The 19,243-nt window shown below is 34.1% G+C and overlaps 1 protein-coding gene across 2 annotated transcripts in view; it reads left to right on the top strand.

Moving 5' to 3' along the window:
* LOC108755425 (beta-amyloid-like protein) overlaps positions 1-19,243 on the top strand; it is a 49,743-nt gene that overhangs the window by 24,311 nt on the left and 6,189 nt on the right. For both annotated transcript variants that reach the window (XM_018498411.1, XM_018498410.1), the window contains exons 2-6: positions 9,163-9,216; positions 9,750-9,881; positions 12,453-12,579; positions 15,972-16,062; positions 16,879-17,009. In XM_018498411.1, the coding sequence (XP_018353913.1) occupies positions 9,163-9,216; positions 9,750-9,881; positions 12,453-12,579; positions 15,972-16,062; positions 16,879-17,009 (535 nt within the window). The remainder of the gene's footprint in view (positions 1-9,162; positions 9,217-9,749; positions 9,882-12,452; positions 12,580-15,971; positions 16,063-16,878; positions 17,010-19,243) is intronic.

Here is a 19,243-nt window from a genome sequence, read left to right as displayed (position 1 = left end):
AATCGCTCTGTTGAGTATGGCAACATACTTAACTAACACCCTCTATATGTATATTTTTTGTTTCTTTCTTTATATACTATTTCTTATTATTTCGTCATATCGGAACTGAGACATGCGGAAGTTCCGGATGTATACGCAGCTTAATGTGTGCTTCCTCGTGGGAATAGTTAGCCCATATTACAGTTAGTGCAGTGTGCAACGTCGCCAACCTCCTAAATGTGCGGCTCCGAGGTGGTGTTGAGCAAGCCGCGATGCCGACCGCACACGTCCCAGGAGATTCCGTCGCTGATATCTCCAAGTAATTTCCGCTAACGAGGAAACCATTCCGAACGGAAAGTCGTGTTTGCGAGAGGGGCGGGAGGGGTGAGGAAGGAGAAGGTACGAATATTGATATTCCAGCTAGACAGCGATGTTATTTTAATTGAATCTTCTATGTCACATGCTGTAGACAGACACGTAATGAGTACAGCGATATATTACATTTTACTTTTTGCAACTATGGATTTTCACTACAGGGAAACTTTTTTCCGTCTTAAATCTCTCAAAGTATACGCTAATTCTTGAAGAAAAATTTATTATAAAAATTGTTATCATTATAATAAAAATAATAGTTTTTTTTATTATTTGTTGAGAGAAATATCTATGTGTTAAAATCAGAATTTTTTTTTTAAACTACATAACAAGAAAAATTCTAGAATTCTTTAGGAACAGACCAGAATACTGTTAATTACGTTAAAATTTATAAAATATAGTATAGACCTTAGAAAACATGTGCATAGATGTAATTTCACTGTGTTAGCAAAAAATAAAAATGGAAAACTCAAATTTATCGGCCCAATCTCTTTCACCTGATAATATTAGTTGACAATAGTTGCTTTCCATTTACACACAAGTGAAATTGAGTCTGAAATGAGTTGAGTATTTTATACTCAGATTAATGACGGCACTACTTGTTTACTTTGATAAAAAGTTATCACATGTCAACACAGGTTCATAACCTCACTTCGAAGTGAGTTTACAAGACTCGCTAAAGTACACGATCTCGAGCTTGTGTGTGCACATTATAGGTAAAAACTTGAATCTCATTTGTCAAAAAGGAGTGAGCATTCAACTAAGTTATGACGTTACAAGTGAGAATTATCTGGAAGCAACTAAAAATTTTGTTAAATGATTCATTTTAGCTAATTTTTATATATGTTTTAATACTGATTTTAAAAATAAGATTAGAATTTATCAGGCTCCAATTTTTTGTAACTAATACATCTCTTTTTATTAATGTATACATTTTGCTAATAATAGCTCGTTGAAGTCCTCTCTCTCCATAAAAATAATTTATTTTTGTTTAAAGTCTTTTATAATAAATAAAAAATTATAGTAAATTTAATAGCTATTTCCTATTTATTTGTATCTATAAGTAGAAGAAATATTTTAGTAGAGACATTTTTTAAATACATGTTATTCAAAAATTTTGGCCTTCTCATAAATTTGCCAAACAGATTCGAAAGTAGCGTAAAAAATAGTAGGTATAAGAAATATCTTATCTAATTTATTTAACTAAGTGAAATATTTAACTAAGTGAATTGTCGATCAGTGTAATTTATGTTTCTTTCAATTTATTGGTGGGACAATATGGATTGCAAAGCTCTACCTTCCAAAAAAAAATTTGATCTGTAAATTATGATTTGACAAAATGTTTTCGTCAATTACTCATATAAGTAATTGTTCATATTTTTACGTCCGACTCCCTCTAGAACGTGAAAGTTGATATAACAATATAGATAATCGAGTGGTCGCGTGATGTGCGGCACATTGTCAACAACACTCTCCTTGATTCTTTACTTGCGTTTTCTAACTCGTTCTTTCGTTTCACGCGCACGCACACTCTTTTATATTGTTACGACAACTTTCATACTCTATATGGAGTCGGACATAAGTAATCTCTCCTATTTAAAAATATGAACAATCGTTTATATATAATTGACTGAAACATTATCATCTGATATTTGTTAACTGACTAACGTGAAGACTTAGATCAATTTTTGAAAAATAGGGTCTGTATAACCTTGCCCCAATAAATTGAAGCAAACATAAATTATACTTCTTTAAGTGCCGCAGTACGCTGTCATCAGAGCGTGCCTCCCTCTCAAAATATATAAGGACCTACAGTTTAAACGCCGATTTTAAGCAGGGAGGTCCTGGGCAAGTATATACTACTCGGTGGTTTGCCATTGTCTTCCGAGAAGAACTATAAGCGAAAACTTTCAGTTCTACTGGAGATCTTTTTATTATAACAAACCAGTGCTCTATTTGCTACATCACGCTCGCGCGCTCTATAAACTAAACTAATTGACAAAATTTCACTTTTCTTGGTGGATGAACTCTCGAGTTTTCCATTTCTCGGTTTTTTTTTATTTATGCAGTTTTTATTCAGTGGATACTTTTTCCAAAGTCTACATGATACTTTGCGAATCTCGATGTAATTGATAGTATTCTGTAAAAAGAATCCTGTTATACAGTTTTTTCTGATGTGTTTAAAAAAAGAGTTTCTGATTTGTTTTATATATGATTTGATTGTGAGATATTTCTTTTAACAAATAATAAAGATGCACCGTTTGTTTTAATTTAATACATTATCTAAATTGTTATTAGATGAAAATTATTGAGTCGATAAATTTGAGAGTTTATTTTTCGCGTTTTTTCCTAATTATGCAAGTTCGAGGTGCATTGACACCTTTTCATTTGATTACGTTTATATATGTCGTATTTACGTTTTATCATGTTCGTATTTAAAGTTGTGCTGCTTTGATTTATACGCCAATTAAATATAATGTTTTATATTTAAAAATATAAATAATTATTCATATTTGATAAGAACGTAAAAACAAACATATTTTTTGACATTAATTTTTGAAAAATAGAGGTGTTGGTTTGCGACAAATACTTAAACTGAAATCGTATTTAAATTAAAATCATATTTGTTTTTCATCTTTTTATTTTCTGTTTTTTGACTACATAGTCATGCGAAAGATCTATAATTTTTTTTAAATATGTCAATAATTTTATTGATTTACTGAATATAGAAATATGATCAACTTTTTTTCAGAGATTAAAAAAAATTCTGTTTACGAATTAACTTAAAAATAATTTGTGGGTGTTCCGGAAGGAATTATTAGATTTCGAATTTTAATCATACCTAATAATTTTAATACCTAATAAGTTTTAATAATAAGGCAGGTTTATATAAAATAATGAAGGTCGCTTGATCGAACAGCCTATGCCGCAATTGTTCAAGGTTAAGAGCTTTTCCAATTTCACCTCCTCCCGTGTAAAAGCGAATGTAAACCACAGGATGCGCGTATCACAAGTCCGGAGTACACTGGACATACACCACGTTCGGCTAGTCGATAAGCCGACCACCGCAATCTGTGTGATGATCATGCCGAACTTCGAAAGTGCTTTGCAGCGTGTCGATCTACCGGAGAAACACAAAGCCACTGCTAATAATCTACGATTAAAATCGTGTATATTTATTACTCGCAGAATACACACACACACACACACACACACACTACCGTAAAAAAGATATTATATTAATTCTTTTTAGTATCAAGTTGAGCTTTTGATTTCAATCTAAGGATTTGTGATAGAGTTCTCTGCTTTTTTTTTCAAACATATATGTATAGAAATAGCGAATAATTACAATTAGAGAATTATATTTTTATTGAGTTGAAAAATATAATATTTTTTATAGATACATAAAATCTTTTATGTATACATGAAATATTTTAAAATCTGACTTATTTATTTGAAATTATTTATTTAAAAAATATTTTGATTTTGATTTAAAATAGTGAGAAAAGTTGATAGCTGCATTTTTTTATATTAATACAAATAATATGTTACATAATATTTAGATGTTATTTCACTTGAGAATAACATTTATTTTTTATAAATAATATTAACTGTTGATAGATAGATAGACAGTACATTCCAACTGTGTGATTGTACAAAACCAATATTTAGGCTGATATTTTGAAAATAATCAATTCAAGAGAATCGTAACTCACCTGGAACATACCAATACAAACAAATATATATAACTATTGGAAATTTTCAGCTTTTCTCTCTCTCTCTCTCTCTCTCTCTCTCTCTCTCTCTCTCTCTCAAATATATAAAATATTTTTTAATATTTAAAGAGCTCATAAAAAAATATAAAAAGATATAGAATATTTTCTAAGAAATATATACACGTAGTACAATGAAGTGAACAAAAATAATTAAATACATTTAGTTTTGGATGACGTGATTTGAAATTCTGGTCTTCAGTCGTTAGCTTTCAGGTCTAGGAAATTTTCTCTGACATGGGGCAAACCGGGAATTGAACCTGTGCCGGGAATGGAGAAGCGGTCCCGAATCGGTTCCGTACATAATGGCTCGCCATGTCGCGGATCTGTCCCTGACACAGCGACGCGGATCGATGAAATGCAAAGCGTCGACGGTGTCGCGACGCCCTGGTCTCCATCGCGAATGGCCGGCCGGCCGGCGTCGCAATTCGCAATTTGCGTACGTAAACGAAATTATCGGTCGAACGGCAAGCGCCGCCCTTTCTGCCCTTTATCGCCACTGTTCGTGAACGAGTAATTACGTTAGTGCAAATTTTCGAAATGTATCGCTCCATTATAATGATCGTAATGATAGTAATAGTCTGCGTCGCTCGCATATATCTGATGTCACAGTCAATAAGTGCTATACACCTGTCGTTGCGACACAGTTGTCGAATGTCTGTGTAATCGGTTCTTATATAGTTTTAGAGATATGTTGAAAATATAAAACTTCGTGTTGCTCCACATTCAGAGAGAAACGTAATAGTAGCAGCTATACAGATACATAGATATATAGACAAACTGTACAAGTTTTATATTATATAGAATTAATGTACATAGAATAAACTATTGTAGTTGCAATATAACTATATAACTGCTACAATTATATTTTTTTTGAATGCACATTTAAGACGTGATTAGCCTAACAATCAGTCTGTCTTGTAAATAATTTGAGATTTTGAAATGAGATGAAAATAGAACTCAGAATTGAACGATTATATTTAACGCCAAGCGTAACTTCCACAACGAACTAATATTCTTCATCTAATATAAAGTGTCAGGATATACGTTACAATATTTCTTCTCATTCCCAAGAGTTTGAGTATACTCTTTGCACTCATACAAAATCACGAAGATGACTCATACGACTGAAGTTGTGTGGAGACAGGAAGTGAAAGGGCCGTGTAAGAGTGCTATGTAATATTGTGGATGTATTTAAATCGCAAAACAGGTTCGGGAATATGGGAATTAAAGTACAAACTGGCCAAGCAGTCTCTCGAGGTGTCACTGGAATTGGAACGACTAGATAAAAGGAAAATGTGTGTGATAACATTTTTCATTTACATACTACGTTAAAAATTGATAGGATGCTTTCGGAACTAAATAGTCAGTCAACTCGAATAAGAGAGGTCTAATAAAAATTTTGAAATATGGTTAAAATATCTCTATAAATATAATATTTTATCTCCCAACAAAATTAATCTTGTTAATCTTTTATAATTATTCCACAGTAATATAATTTTAATATGTATAAAATTTTTTATTTATCTCTTAATATATATTAGTCATACATCTGTAACAATTGGTGTTAATTGTGTGTACATTTTGCTCATATAATTTTTCTCAAATAATATATAAATTCTCTATCTCTGTTTAATATAAAAGAATATGTGCGTGTGAACGAAAAAGCGAGTTAACATGATTGAGGAGAGCGTCGTCGTTCGAAAAAAATATCCATGCACAGATATCATTGAACTGCATATATAAGAGAAATGAAAAGGTCGATCATCGGCTAAGAAAAGTGAAATTTTATTCACCAGTGTAATTTGTGTTTGTAATTTTTTAATTTATTGGTAGGGAAATGTGCAAAACTCTATACCTCTCTTTTAAAAATTGAACAGAAAATAATCCCAAAAAATTAACAAGATGGGAAAATGTTTTTGTCAATTACTTGTATAAGTAATTGTTCATATTTTTGAATACGAGAGATTATTTACGTCCGACTCCCTCTAGAGTATGGAAGTTGACATAACGATATAAAAGAATGTAAATGAAGGAGCGAATTAGGAAACGCGAGTGAAAAATCAAGGAGTGTCGTTGATATGCTGCATGATCCACTCGATCATATAGTTATATCAACTTTCATATTCCAGATGGTAAGGCATAAATAATCGTATTTAAAAATATAAATTAAAATTACATAGGAATACACAATTATACTGACAGAAACATTGCAATGTTGAGCAATGATTTTCTTCAAACAATTTTTGAAAAGTAGGGCTCTGCAATCCTATATTGTTCTATAATAAATTGAAACAAATATAAATGACCATGGACTCGAGTTTTCTATTTTTCAAGTTTTTGTTTGTTAATTATGTAGTTTTGTGGTATCTGTGTGTGAATACTTTTCCCAAAGTTTAATACGATATTATGTAATTATCTCGTATTTATCTAAAAAAAAAATATCCTTTAGTAATATCTTTCATATATTTTTCATGTCTCTGGTATACTTTACAGAAAATTAATATTTAACTATTCACGATTTGTCACTTTCGGGTTTGACGTTGCCAGTTATAGTTTCCTCGTGCCGTCGTAAATCCACGCAAAGCAATTTTTATTTGAGTGAAGCCGATATTTTCCACAGCGACACGCCAATCCCGAAGCGTGATCTCACTTATGGTTGCGGCATGCGTGGTGCATGCCGGTATTCTCTAGGTGTACTATAAGCGCATGAGGAGGCGTCGTTGCGATCAAAACAAGTAGATACGTCAATGATAGATACGATGACGTATTCCTTCGTGTTCCCTCGAGAAATTCGATATCTGTCCGAGATATTCGATACGACTCACACACGACCTTGTCGATGAAATAGATCGGAACACGTAGGTAATTTTAGTCAGATTACCATATGCGATTATCGCTCATTATCAGCTACGAGTCTGGAAAAGACTCTGGAGAAGGATTCTTACAGAGATAATCAAGGAAATTGAAACGGTCAGGAAGTATCGCGGAAGAAATTACTTGTACGAAAAATGAGAACTTTATTGCCGTAACTGCTGTTGCATATCCGATGTGAAAGTAATCGAACTTTGCTACTTGCATAGCAAATTATTTGATATTACAGCGAAACGTGGTTTATATATTGAAAAATCTTGCTGAGTAAATTTGTTCGCAGAATCCGCTACTAAAGCAAATTTCATTTGAACGTTAAAGCGAAATAGGATCTATTTTTAGCAAATATTACTGTTGCAACGAAGTAATTTGCTGGTATATGGTTGCAATGCACGAGTCTTGAAATGATACTGCAGTTTTTATATGTCGTGGCGTGAAGTTATAGTTCCTTCCGATGCGGTTTTATGGAATCTTATAATAATCATTTTGTTTGAACCACTGTCGGAAACGATATATCGCTACACCGGATATAATGAAATTAATATGCTCTTCGCGGCGATAAATGAACGGCTAACTGTCCGCGAGTATCACTGTGCCTCCTTGATGTCTCGATGTATTAACAGAGGATCTTGTCTGTAATTATCGTCGGACAGTATTATGGAACGATATAATTATGCTACTGTACTAAGTACTTTTCTGATGACTTCCTGCTTGTTGCCGCGAAGTTGACATAACTGGCATTGACGCCTCTTATTTTGTCCTTGATGTCCATTTCTACATGTAGATTAACTTTAATCCCTGTTTAATTTACTCTTTATTTTTTTAATTCTTAAGACTAGAAAAAGATAGAAAATAAGTTAGACTGAGAATAATTATTAGTAAAAATAGACATAAAACAAATAAATCAGAGAGCCACAGTTTTTCAATTATCAATGTCTCTGTTTAAGTGACGTGTATACAGGGTAGATCTTTTATTTAAATTAGTAATCGAAATTAGTAATCGACTTTCTCATCAATATACAGTCTACTTTTTCTTAAAATGTGAAATATTACTAAACAAATAATTTTTTTAGAACAATTGGAAATGAAAACGTTTTAATAAAGACCGTTAAATTATTAAAACGTCTTGAAAATTAACATCGGGATTTAAAGATATTTTTTATGCATAATTAGAAAAATGTACTTAAAATGTAGAAAAGATGTGTCATATTTTTATATACGTAAGCTCTGTATTAAAACTTTTATCTGCTTGGCGTGATAAAGTGAAATGTCCTCATTACGAGGCTTTCGCTGCGAAAATGTTGACGTTTAAATAATTGGACGAGATTACAGGCTATACTATATCTATATAACTCGATTGAATGAAACGAGTGAGTTTATGTCGTCATGTTTAGCATGTTTTAATCTAGTCAGCATTCATTTTTGTCTTTTCAAAATAACATATTCATCTGCGAAATTGAATTAGTCTTGCCGAAATAGCATCATATAAAATTCCGAATAATAAATCATTTGTGTTAAATAAATGCAAGATAAAAGTGGAGTATAAAAAGTAAGGTAAATCTGTAAATATATCTAAGTCTGAAAAAGTTCAATATTATTATTAATTGGAAAAATTTTAGAATATCCTTATGTGATTTTTTTAAAATAATTTATTAATCGTTCAAATGATTTTTGTTCTCTTGTCTTTTTCAAAGAAAATAACGTTTACGTTTATGAGTACGTGACCTATCTTATAAATAAAATATTTACTGTATAATGGTCGATAAGTTCGCTATATTACCTGGCAAGACAGTTTACGTTTAATGGGAAAGGAAAATATACGTTTATTTATACCAAAGGAAAATATATACTTTGTATGTACTCAGTCATGTCGTAAGAATAATGTACTCAGTCGTCTGTTTGCATCTTTTTAGCTGCGCTTTTATTCGTTAAATACATTTTCTTTTCGTAAACGAAGCCAAGAATTTTTTTTCTTCTAAATCAGGCAGTTCCGTAAAACGAATAAACTACTTGACGCATTCTGCCCGTCAAAGATTTAAATTTACACGAGTAGGTACACGTTTATCGGGACAGAAAACGTTTTAACCACCTCGTTTCTGCTCCTCTCGTCTACGTACAGCCTGATGCAGCCGCTTTCAAATATTCTCTCTCTCACTTTGTGTTGCAGGCGGTGTCGGAGAGGCTTGAATTGGCACCAGCTGGTGGAAGATCAGAGCCTCAGGTGAGTACCATGAGAGACTTCAGTCTAGTCCTATTCTCGTTTCAATGAAAATACCGCAAAATTATACGCTTCGCGCAAATTCCTCTTTCGCGATGCCTTGTTATTTTTTGTTCAATTAAAATATCTTATCTATTTAATTAAATTATTGAATATAGATTATTTTTAATTAAATTTGTTAAACTGATATTAAAGATTTAGATATAGCATTGTTAATATAAAAAATAAATCTCTGTAGAGAACATTCAAAATGTTCTCGTATTGTAAAAAATATATGCCAGTGAAAAAAATATGCATTTCGAAATAAAGCATGTCTTCGTTTCTGCCAGGTAACTCTTCGATCGATAAGAAAAAAAGTAATAAAAATACATTGGTCATTATGATATCTGTTTGCCGAAAAACAAGAACTGATCTGTTAATTAAGACAACTGGCTTCCTGAAAAGCGAAACACTTTGATGAAGTTGTTGACTGAGCCAAATGTGTTTTCCGCTTGGAGGCTAACGCTTTAATGATTGTATCTTTCCTCAACACGAAGGTCGCTACCTTGTGCGAACCTGGCGAGGTATACCTTGCTCAACATATGGGAGAGCAGGGTCGATGGGTTTCCTCGACCGACAAGAAGAGCTGCATGACGGACAAGCTGGAGATTCTGGAGTATTGTAAGAAGGTAGGAAAAAAAGTCTATAAGATCACGCAACCATTAAATTCTTTCACACGTATAATAATGTCGGTGATCGGCGTTAGGCATATATAGTCGATTATAAGAGTTATATATAGACATTAAAAATAGATCCCTGACATTTTTCTATTACCATCAAACTTTCTAGCTCTTCTCTTTGCATCTTTTCCTCTATCCTGCGAGGAACACACGTAAATATTTTGCCAGCGAGATTGTTTGAAATTTTTAAAAGAAACATTAACGATCCACCATATAATCTCGGTTACATAAGCTAGAACCAAAACCTGCCGATTTAGAAAATTATTACGATTGACTTTAATTTCGCAAAAATCTTGTAGTTTCGAAATCAGCAAGGTTCTGTTTTTATCTTTCATCAATGCACTTATTTATCGTTGTTACTAGCATGAGAAATATTTGATCTTTTCACGTTTTTGTTGGGTATTAAACGAGGTAGCTTGTTTGTATTAAAAAAGATTGATAGGAAGAATTAATGATGGATAACGACGTATCATAAACAATTTACATTCCGAATCTTTAATAGAGCGCGGTGAAAGGCAAAACTTACCTTATGAATTACTGGATAATAACGTTCTCCATCCTACTTATATGCGGTACGTTCACGCAATCCACTGTGCATATGAGACAGAGATAAGTGAGCAGTTCGACATGTGCTCATGTTTGCTCATACATGAGCATGAAAAGACAAGTTTATTCGTCAGTGTAATTTGTGTTTATTTCAATTTATTGATAGGGCAATGCAATGTGGCAGTGCAAAGTCCTATCTTCCAAAAATTACTCTCCAATGAAAGCTCTTGGGATGATAAAATGTCAATTACTTATATAAGTAATTGTTCATATTTTTGAATACGAGAGATTATTTACGTCCGACTCTTTTTAGAGTATGGAAGTTGACATAACTTATAAAAAATATAAAACAATGTAAATGAAGGAGCGAGTTAGGGAACGCGAAGATGTGAAGAATCAAGGAGAGTGTCGTTGATATGTTGCATGATCCACTCGATCATATTGTTATGTCAACTTTCATACTCTAGGTGGTGTAGAACATAAATGATATCATATTTAAAAATATAAACTACAATTACATAGGAATATACAATGATTGGCAGAAACATTGCAATATTGAGCAATGATCTTTAAACAATTTTTGGAAAGTAGGGCTCTGCAATCCCACATTGTTCTATAATAAATTGAAATAAACATAAACGATCATACGATAATGACTGAGCTAGTGGACTCGAATTTTCTATTTTTCAAGTTTTTTGTTAATTATGTAGTTTTGTGGTATCTATGTATAAATTTTTTCCAAAATCTAATACGACATTTTGTAAATCTTGTATTTATCTATAAAAAAAATCTATTAGTAATATCTAAGTATTGTTGCCTCGTACTGATTATAAAAATCGCTGTCCCGCTCTCGTTTGGGAAACATCAAAATGTAAATTATTCGGATCGATGTTTAAATTATTAAACGAAGTCAGGGGATCGAGACTAAACTCTCTTGAATCTTTCTTCTCGACTCGACTATTTAGAGAGAAAATCGGGCCACTCGCGAACGAATTATTAATTAAGGCTAGGCGTGTTATTCAACATCGCGCCCAGCGCGGCGATGCTGCCGTTGCCCTGCAGGCAGGATTAAGTCGTTTATAATCTTCCGGAGCCGCGTAAATCGAATTTTCATCCCTTCGTTGACGCGCTTCAGTCGCGACAAAACACAGAATTACGCGGTTCGTTACCTTTCCCGCCATTCCACCGTGAAAATAACGTTAATCTTCGCCGATGACTTTATTGCGAGATTGCATCGGTCCACAATCGTTGCATCGCAATTGTACTTTACTTAAATTTCTTCGCGTTAATACGTGAAAGCTCGCTACAAGTACGATATTCGCGTGCCATCTAATCTTTCCTCGTTGATAAACCCTTCGCGAATATTTTCGTTTAATCCTTCATAAAAAGATTAAAAGAGAGAAGTTTCCGAAGATCTAGTTATTTGAATCCCCTTTTAAATTGCTCATTACAAAATAAGTCAAGAGAAATTCTTACAAAGTCTTAAATTTAAATTTAAATTTTTTAATTAAGATTTTACGATTCTTCAATTTAAATTACGTTTATCAAAATTATAATTACGACTTTATTTGTATTTTCTTTATTTTATTGTATTGTTGTTTATTAATATATATATAAGAAAAAATTTGATAAGCAACTTTAATAAAAGTAAATTTTTAATGTTGATTTCGAAATTGGATTATAAAAAAATATACATATTTTAGTTCAATTACCTTATCGTTGTTGAAACTAACGTCGCACCACCTGAGTCTCGTTAGATTTAATTCGCACATTACGTCGGCTCGTGGAGTAAGAACGTGCGTTTTTGCGGCCTCTTAAACGGAGATTAAACAGTCGCTCGTTCGCGATAATAATAGGTTCGCCAAGTATGCGTGTATATTTGATAATTACTTCTGGGCGCACGATTGGTCGAACCACTTGCTAATGCGGTACTTACGGTGGGTCCCTAATCTGCATCTAATTTTTTTCTTCCAGGCTTACCCGAAGAGAGACATCACCAATATCGTCGAGTCGTCGCACTACGTCAGGGTGAGCGGATGGTGCAAGCCCGGAAGAACCAAATGCAAGCTCTCCCGATGGGTCAAACCTTACAGATGTTTGGGTGAGTAATAATTTTTAACTGACATTTTTGCGCTATATCGAAAATCTGTATGCGATCTGTAGGCGATTTTTTGCGAGATTCTGGTATAATAACCAAAGTGTACCAAACTGTACCAGAATATTTTCGCGTGTTTGATTATTAATAATAGAAACATAGCTAGCCTTTTAAATCATCTTATTCTCATTATGTCTCTTCTATCATATATCACGTTAGAATAAGAAACTATTTTTAAATAGTAATTCATGCGAAAAAAGCAGTAGTTTTAGTATAATAGCTGTACGTACAGATTATCAGAATAAGCTCCATCCCTATCAACATCTATCAATAACAATCTTGGTACATATACCAAACGATCGCTGAAAATCTCTTATTATACGTCAGTCTTTCGTGAGTCTCTATCGTCAGTGGCAAAAATGCCCCTTTCACGGGCAATTAAATATTGAATCTCTATAATTTTAGTAAGTTAAATTTTCACTGTGTGTAGGTGAGAAAGAAGGTCAGGCCAATTTTCACGTATATCTGTATCGTGATCAATCTCAATTTGGGTCAAAATATAAAACAGTAATCTGTCACGGATATCGTGAGACACGTAAAACCGCGAGCTGTCTGAACAGGATGTCGAAATCAATATAATAATGTAACTGTCAATATATATATATATATATATATATATATATATGTATATACATATATATCAGTATCATCAGTGTGGATTTCTGTGTACGATATAATGTGGATCTTAATCTCAGTATTTGCCGCATCGATTTAGTTGGGGCTGATGGTGGGATACCATGCGTTAATATCAGTTAATATTAGCCGTAAAAATTCTTACGAGACTCGCGGCAACTTCGATTCTTGACTTGAAAATTGCAAAGAGAAGACCATCGCAAAGAGAGCCGGGTGGACTGATCGATCGCGGCAGCGGCGTTGCGACCGTGAGAAACTGAGAGATCGATCTCTCGGCGGCGGGGATTTAGTTATAAATTTAGCAGGACGCTCGATCTGCTCCGGACGGAAAAATTCAATTTGCAGAGTCAATACGCTGTGTAACGGACAACGCGATATCTGCTGTCGGATTGTCTGCCCAGCTGCCTTCCTTGATCAGCCTTTTTATCGCGCTGAAGAACGAAAAAACTATCACGTGACATTGCGCAGCAGTGAGATTCAAGATCGGACTTACTTTCCTTTTTTTTCCTTTTCCTTCCATCTCCGAGTGTATGAGTACTCGGTGCCAACTGACAAGCATCTCCTCGAAGCGACTGTATCTTTATTGCGACTCGCGAGTTCCTTTCCATGCGATTGAATTCAGTGCAAGAAGAGGGATAAAAGTAGATTCGTAATTTATTAAATCTATTTTATGTAGGACGTTAATTAAAGTGGACCTTATAAATCATAAACTTACTTCGCGAAACTCTTCCATTTGCGAGGAATACTTAATTGTGGAATATTCTAAATCGAATAACTCGCGCGCACGAGAAGTTTGAAGAAACGTAGCAGAAACATGAGACATTCGTTAAGACGAGAGAAGAATGTATTTGTACAAGGAGCATCTTGCTACTACAAAATATAATACTTTGTTTTATTTTAAACTTGCTTTAACATAATTCTAATTAGAGCAGTAAACGCAAATGTGTTTAATTAGAAACCGAGGAGCTACAAGAGTAATGATAATAATTTTAAAATTTCTTTTAAAAATTTATTCCAAATTTGTCTTACAAATTGTCATTAAATTCTGATTCGATACACGATGCATTTTACAAACAATATTATATAACGTTATAATATAACGTTCACTCCTTCTTTATCATAAGTACCTTTTTATCTACTTTTCAATATCATTAAAATGAGTAATTGAATCAAAACGTGAATGGAATAACGACATAAAACACATTTGTCATCAGTGACGTATTCCCTGGAGTGAGATCTCATAAGTAGATGATATAACAGTCATTTATTTGTACACAGGATGAGAACTCTGAACTCTTCTTCGTATCATCTATTTCCAACGCTCCAAGATCCATGCCTTATTTTCTAATTGTGTTAGATAAATGCTATTATTCCGGTATGCTGGTCACGTTTAGATGGCCATTCTTAACCTTCGCGTCTTGAATTGCGTGTTTCACACATTCTACAAAGCTCCATTAACTTCCTTATCGAGTGGTTTCATAAAAAAAAAAAAACCAATCATAAAAGATTTTTATGTAATTATCTCGTTTTAATAACACACTTGAAACGCTTTTTGCAAAAATATGCTTGCATTTGTTTACTTTTCTTTATGTAACTTCTGCCATTCTTTCATAGAAGAATGATACGCGAATGGACAAATCGGTGGTTAATACCCTCAAAGAGTCTGCGTGACTAGTTCTATTGATCAGCACTGATGAACGTACCGATGCGTCATCCGCCAGACGCGTGTCCATTCCGCCGTCTCTTCTTTCTCCCTTTTCTTTCGCGCACTCTCCTATCACGTTTTATCATAAAAGAGTAACAGACATTTGGACAAATATACTACTGAAAAATGGTCACTATTCTTTTTGGACTTTGAGTTTTGTGAAATATTTTCAAATATATATAACATGCGGATTTGCGTGTATATTCTTAATCATTTGTGTATGTCTACATAAAGTGTCTTGACATAAATATTTTAGGAGCAGATTTTCCGATAAATTTTTAGGAAAACTTTTAAGAGAGTTCATTACTATGCTGAAACTTTTTAATATTCAACATTGAGCGACTTGATAATTAAACCTGGAATTAAAATTCTGAGAAAGTGCTCTTGAATTTAAATGAACAATAAAGTCTCGTTATTTGCTTATATTTTGAAAGCATAGTTTAAGAAAAATTTTTCATCTTAAATTGTTTATTACTTGAAGACTTACTACCTTGACATTTTAGTTTAGAAAAAAATCCCTTCTAGATCTTGTAAAAGAATCTGTCGTTAAAATTATAATTAAACATTTTGAAGGAATCGAAAGAACTGAAGAATTTAGAGGAGCAATAATGCTAATATCTGTTAATATCTGGAGAATCTAGAAGACCAATAATATAAAATTAAAATATTGAATACGTAAGATTTATTTTAGGTGAGGATATATAAAGTTTCACGATTGGAGGGAAGTCCCTTACACGCGGACTCGCTATTGATTTCGGGTATTTCATATATTTCGATATATGCGCACAGGTATATATATAAATAGTCATCGGTAGATTCGTGCCTTGACTGCCAATATAATTCGTAGAATTTTCTCTTCGTAGAATGATAGAGACAGATTGCATCGTCGGTCGGAAATAGCGAATAAGACTAAATATCGGCGATGCGCGACCTTTACTGGTTTAATCGAGCCTTTCCTTGAATTCGAGTCACTGCAATATGTACCGTTTCTTACTTTCAGAGGGACCTTTCCAGAGTGACGCACTTCTCGTGCCAGAGGGCTGTCTCTTTGATCATCTTCATAATCAAACAAAATGCTGGGAATCTCACAGGTAACGAATTTATATATGCGCGAATATCGTCTGCGCCAAACGGAATTAATTCTCGAGTGAGTTTAGATTCACGATGTCGCGTTTCGTCAAAGCGATCAAGCGAGTCGGAAGAACAGCTTAAGTCCTTTCTTCGCGAAGACACATTTGATCCAATTACTCCGACATGATACAGCGTTAAATTTACTATTAACTCTTACCCTACAAGATATAATTTGGTGCTTCATTCATACAAACGGGGGTCACTAGATTCATCCGTTTTTTTTTTTCACCTATTCAGAATGATTAAAAAAATCTCTAAAAAATTCAACATACTTTCAGCTTTCTAGAATAAATATTGGAACTAATAATAATTTATAATTACCGAAAGACTCAAAACTTACACGAACAGAAATCGGTCACTAGTGATCGGTCACTAGTGAATCGATCACCCATCTTGTAGGGTAAGGGTTAATTATATTATTAGCGAATTTTTATACAAAACGGATCTTCTCTCGCTTTCGTTTTTTTTTTTTTTTCACATTGTATGCACTGTCACAAATTTATTTTTCTATATTTATTCACTCGACCTTATTGTTCTGTTATTCCATCGTGCAATTAAAAGCTACATTTAATTACTTCGCTGATAAGTGACGCAATCTGCTATCCACCTGCTATCTACACGTTTATTTTACACCGACGTAAAATAAACTAACGTTATATTTTACGTCGATGGAGATGGCGGATTATCAGGGCCTATTTATCCGTGTCGTGGTTGAGTCAGGAGCGTGCGTTCTCCTCGAGTACACGTGACTGCATCAAGTGGATTCGCATTTCCAGATGGAACTCCACGGCGGCGGAGACCTGCCGGGAGCGGAACATGAATCTGCGTAGCTTCGCGATGTTGCTGCCGTGCGGTATATCTCTGTTCTCCGGCGTAGAGTTTGTATGCTGCCCGAAACACCTGAAAGGTACGTAACGTACGTACGCTCTGCCTTATCATCATTCATTCGTGTTCTCATTTCACGCGCGCGCGGAAGACGCGGCGAATTGTGCGGATCTCGCGGATGAGAAGGGACGAAGGGCGGAGAAGCGAGCACGAGGAAACGAGCGAGCCATCGCGTATTTTCGTATTCGCGAGAACCGCACTGGCACTCACGTTCATCTTCATGCATATTCTATCGGTGCGAACGTTTCGCTGCGTCCGCATCTCCATACCATGACATCCTTTCCAGACGCGAGCTCGCGGGCTCGGGTGTCTTCTTGGTGCGAGGTCATTTTACCGTAAAGTGGAAATACTTGTGTGACGATCTTATTTCAAGATTTAACTCGTGAGAATCCCTCCTATAGACATGTTGTGCTTTCGATATAACAAACTTAAGTTGTATTTAGTGTATAATTGTTTGCTATATAAATTACATATAACGAAATGTAAGCATGTAACATGTAATCACACTGAGAGAAAAGTATATCGTATTTGTGATTAACTATAATTGCATGGTAAAATAATTATGGTTAGAAGCATTATTTTTATAATTATTATTGCTATAATATTAGTGACAATAACCTTATATATATATATATAGTTACAACATTTTATAGTATAATTTACTATATGCAAATGTGATTTATGTATAAGATAACCATACAATTAGTTGAATGAATACATATTATGGTCGTTATGATCATAATTCAATGTTCAGTTTACTATAATTCACATGGTCAAAACAAATATAAATTTATGGTTTTGTCCCAGAAAATGACTATAAATTATAATTAAATTATGGTTATTCTAACAATTTTTTTTCTCTCAGTGCATGTAAACATATAAATTAAATTACACGTAATAGTTTACTACATGAATTATCTGAAGAATAGCGTTTATTTTTTGAAATAAGGTCTTCATATTGCAACTTTTAATTAATTCCAGGGCTGTCTTCCAAAATTCACTGTCAGCGAAGAAAATATGTGACTTACATTACATTACAGTAGATTTTTAGTACTGACAGTGAGTTTTGGAACACAACCTAATTTATTAGGTGAATAAATGAACAGTGGAACCAAGTGGAACGATGAAACATTAAACAATCTTGTTGGATGTGAAATTCATCGATCTATAAAATCCATTAATCTTCGTACTTGCATTTGTCACTTTGATGATACCATCAAACTCCTTCTTTTACGTTTGTATATCAAGCTTTTCAACGTTTTACATTATTCGATTTTTGCTTTAATACCACACTATTATTTCTTCGCCTTTCTGTTATTTTTCATTTTGTTGAGCGGAGCGATTAATAGAACGCGTGTCTATCAAAAAGTATATTGGAAAAGAGAAGATGGTGAAGCATGAATATTTACGACCAATTCGCGGCGTATTTATTGCACGGTGGAAATATCCGGCGTTTACGCTGTTCGTTTCCAATCGACTGTCGCAAAGAACAAAGAGAAAAAGAGAGAGAGAGAGAGAGAGAGAGAGAGAGAGAGAGGAGGACAAAGAGAAAAAGAGAGAGAAAGAGAAAGAACGGCCATAGGAGGGTGCAAAGAGTGTATTAAGCGAGGGGTACTACCTACTTCGCCTCGTCTCCTTCCTCGTTTCCTTCCAGCACCCCGGATGGCTCGTGCCACCCTTCGCAAGCTCTCTCTTTCTCTCTTTCCCCCTCTCTCTATATACATATATCTCCATCTTTCTCTTCCTCTCATCGCAAGCTCTCTTGTCTTCTCTCTCCCTCGTGCAATCAATAATGTTCACCGCCGACGGTCCCGACGACTGCGCAACGTAACACGCCGTAGCTTTCGGCGTCGCTGCGCAACTTTTCTTTCCTATACACCACATATATAATGGGCTCGATTAACACACACGGTGCTGTCCGCTATGTACCACCCGCTTGAATCCTATACTCCATTATTTTCAGCATAGGTAATGTAACTTCGGGGGATGACGTGTCGTCCGAGGAATGAAAAATGGGCTTCACGGCGTACGTCAAATAAAACCGAGATACATATTTCGAGTATTACCACTAGTCACGCGGACCAGTTTGGTAATTCATACGTTTGAACAGAACGTGGAATTTTCATTCTTTTAGAAACTTTGCTCAGTAAGCTTTAATTTATTCTTATGATAAAATGGAGTTAATTAAAGACACAAGAAATTGAAGATTCAAACAATAAGTGATCGATATGTAAATATACAAACTCAGTAAGAAAA

Source organism: Trachymyrmex septentrionalis, unplaced genomic scaffold (assembly GCF_001594115.1).
Source record: "Trachymyrmex septentrionalis isolate Tsep2-gDNA-1 unplaced genomic scaffold, Tsep1.0 scaffold87, whole genome shotgun sequence".
In the NCBI taxonomy this organism is placed as follows: Eukaryota; Metazoa; Arthropoda; class Insecta; order Hymenoptera; family Formicidae; genus Trachymyrmex; species Trachymyrmex septentrionalis.
Note: the sequence above shows the minus strand (reverse complement) of the source record. Positions and strands in the feature narration are given on the sequence as shown.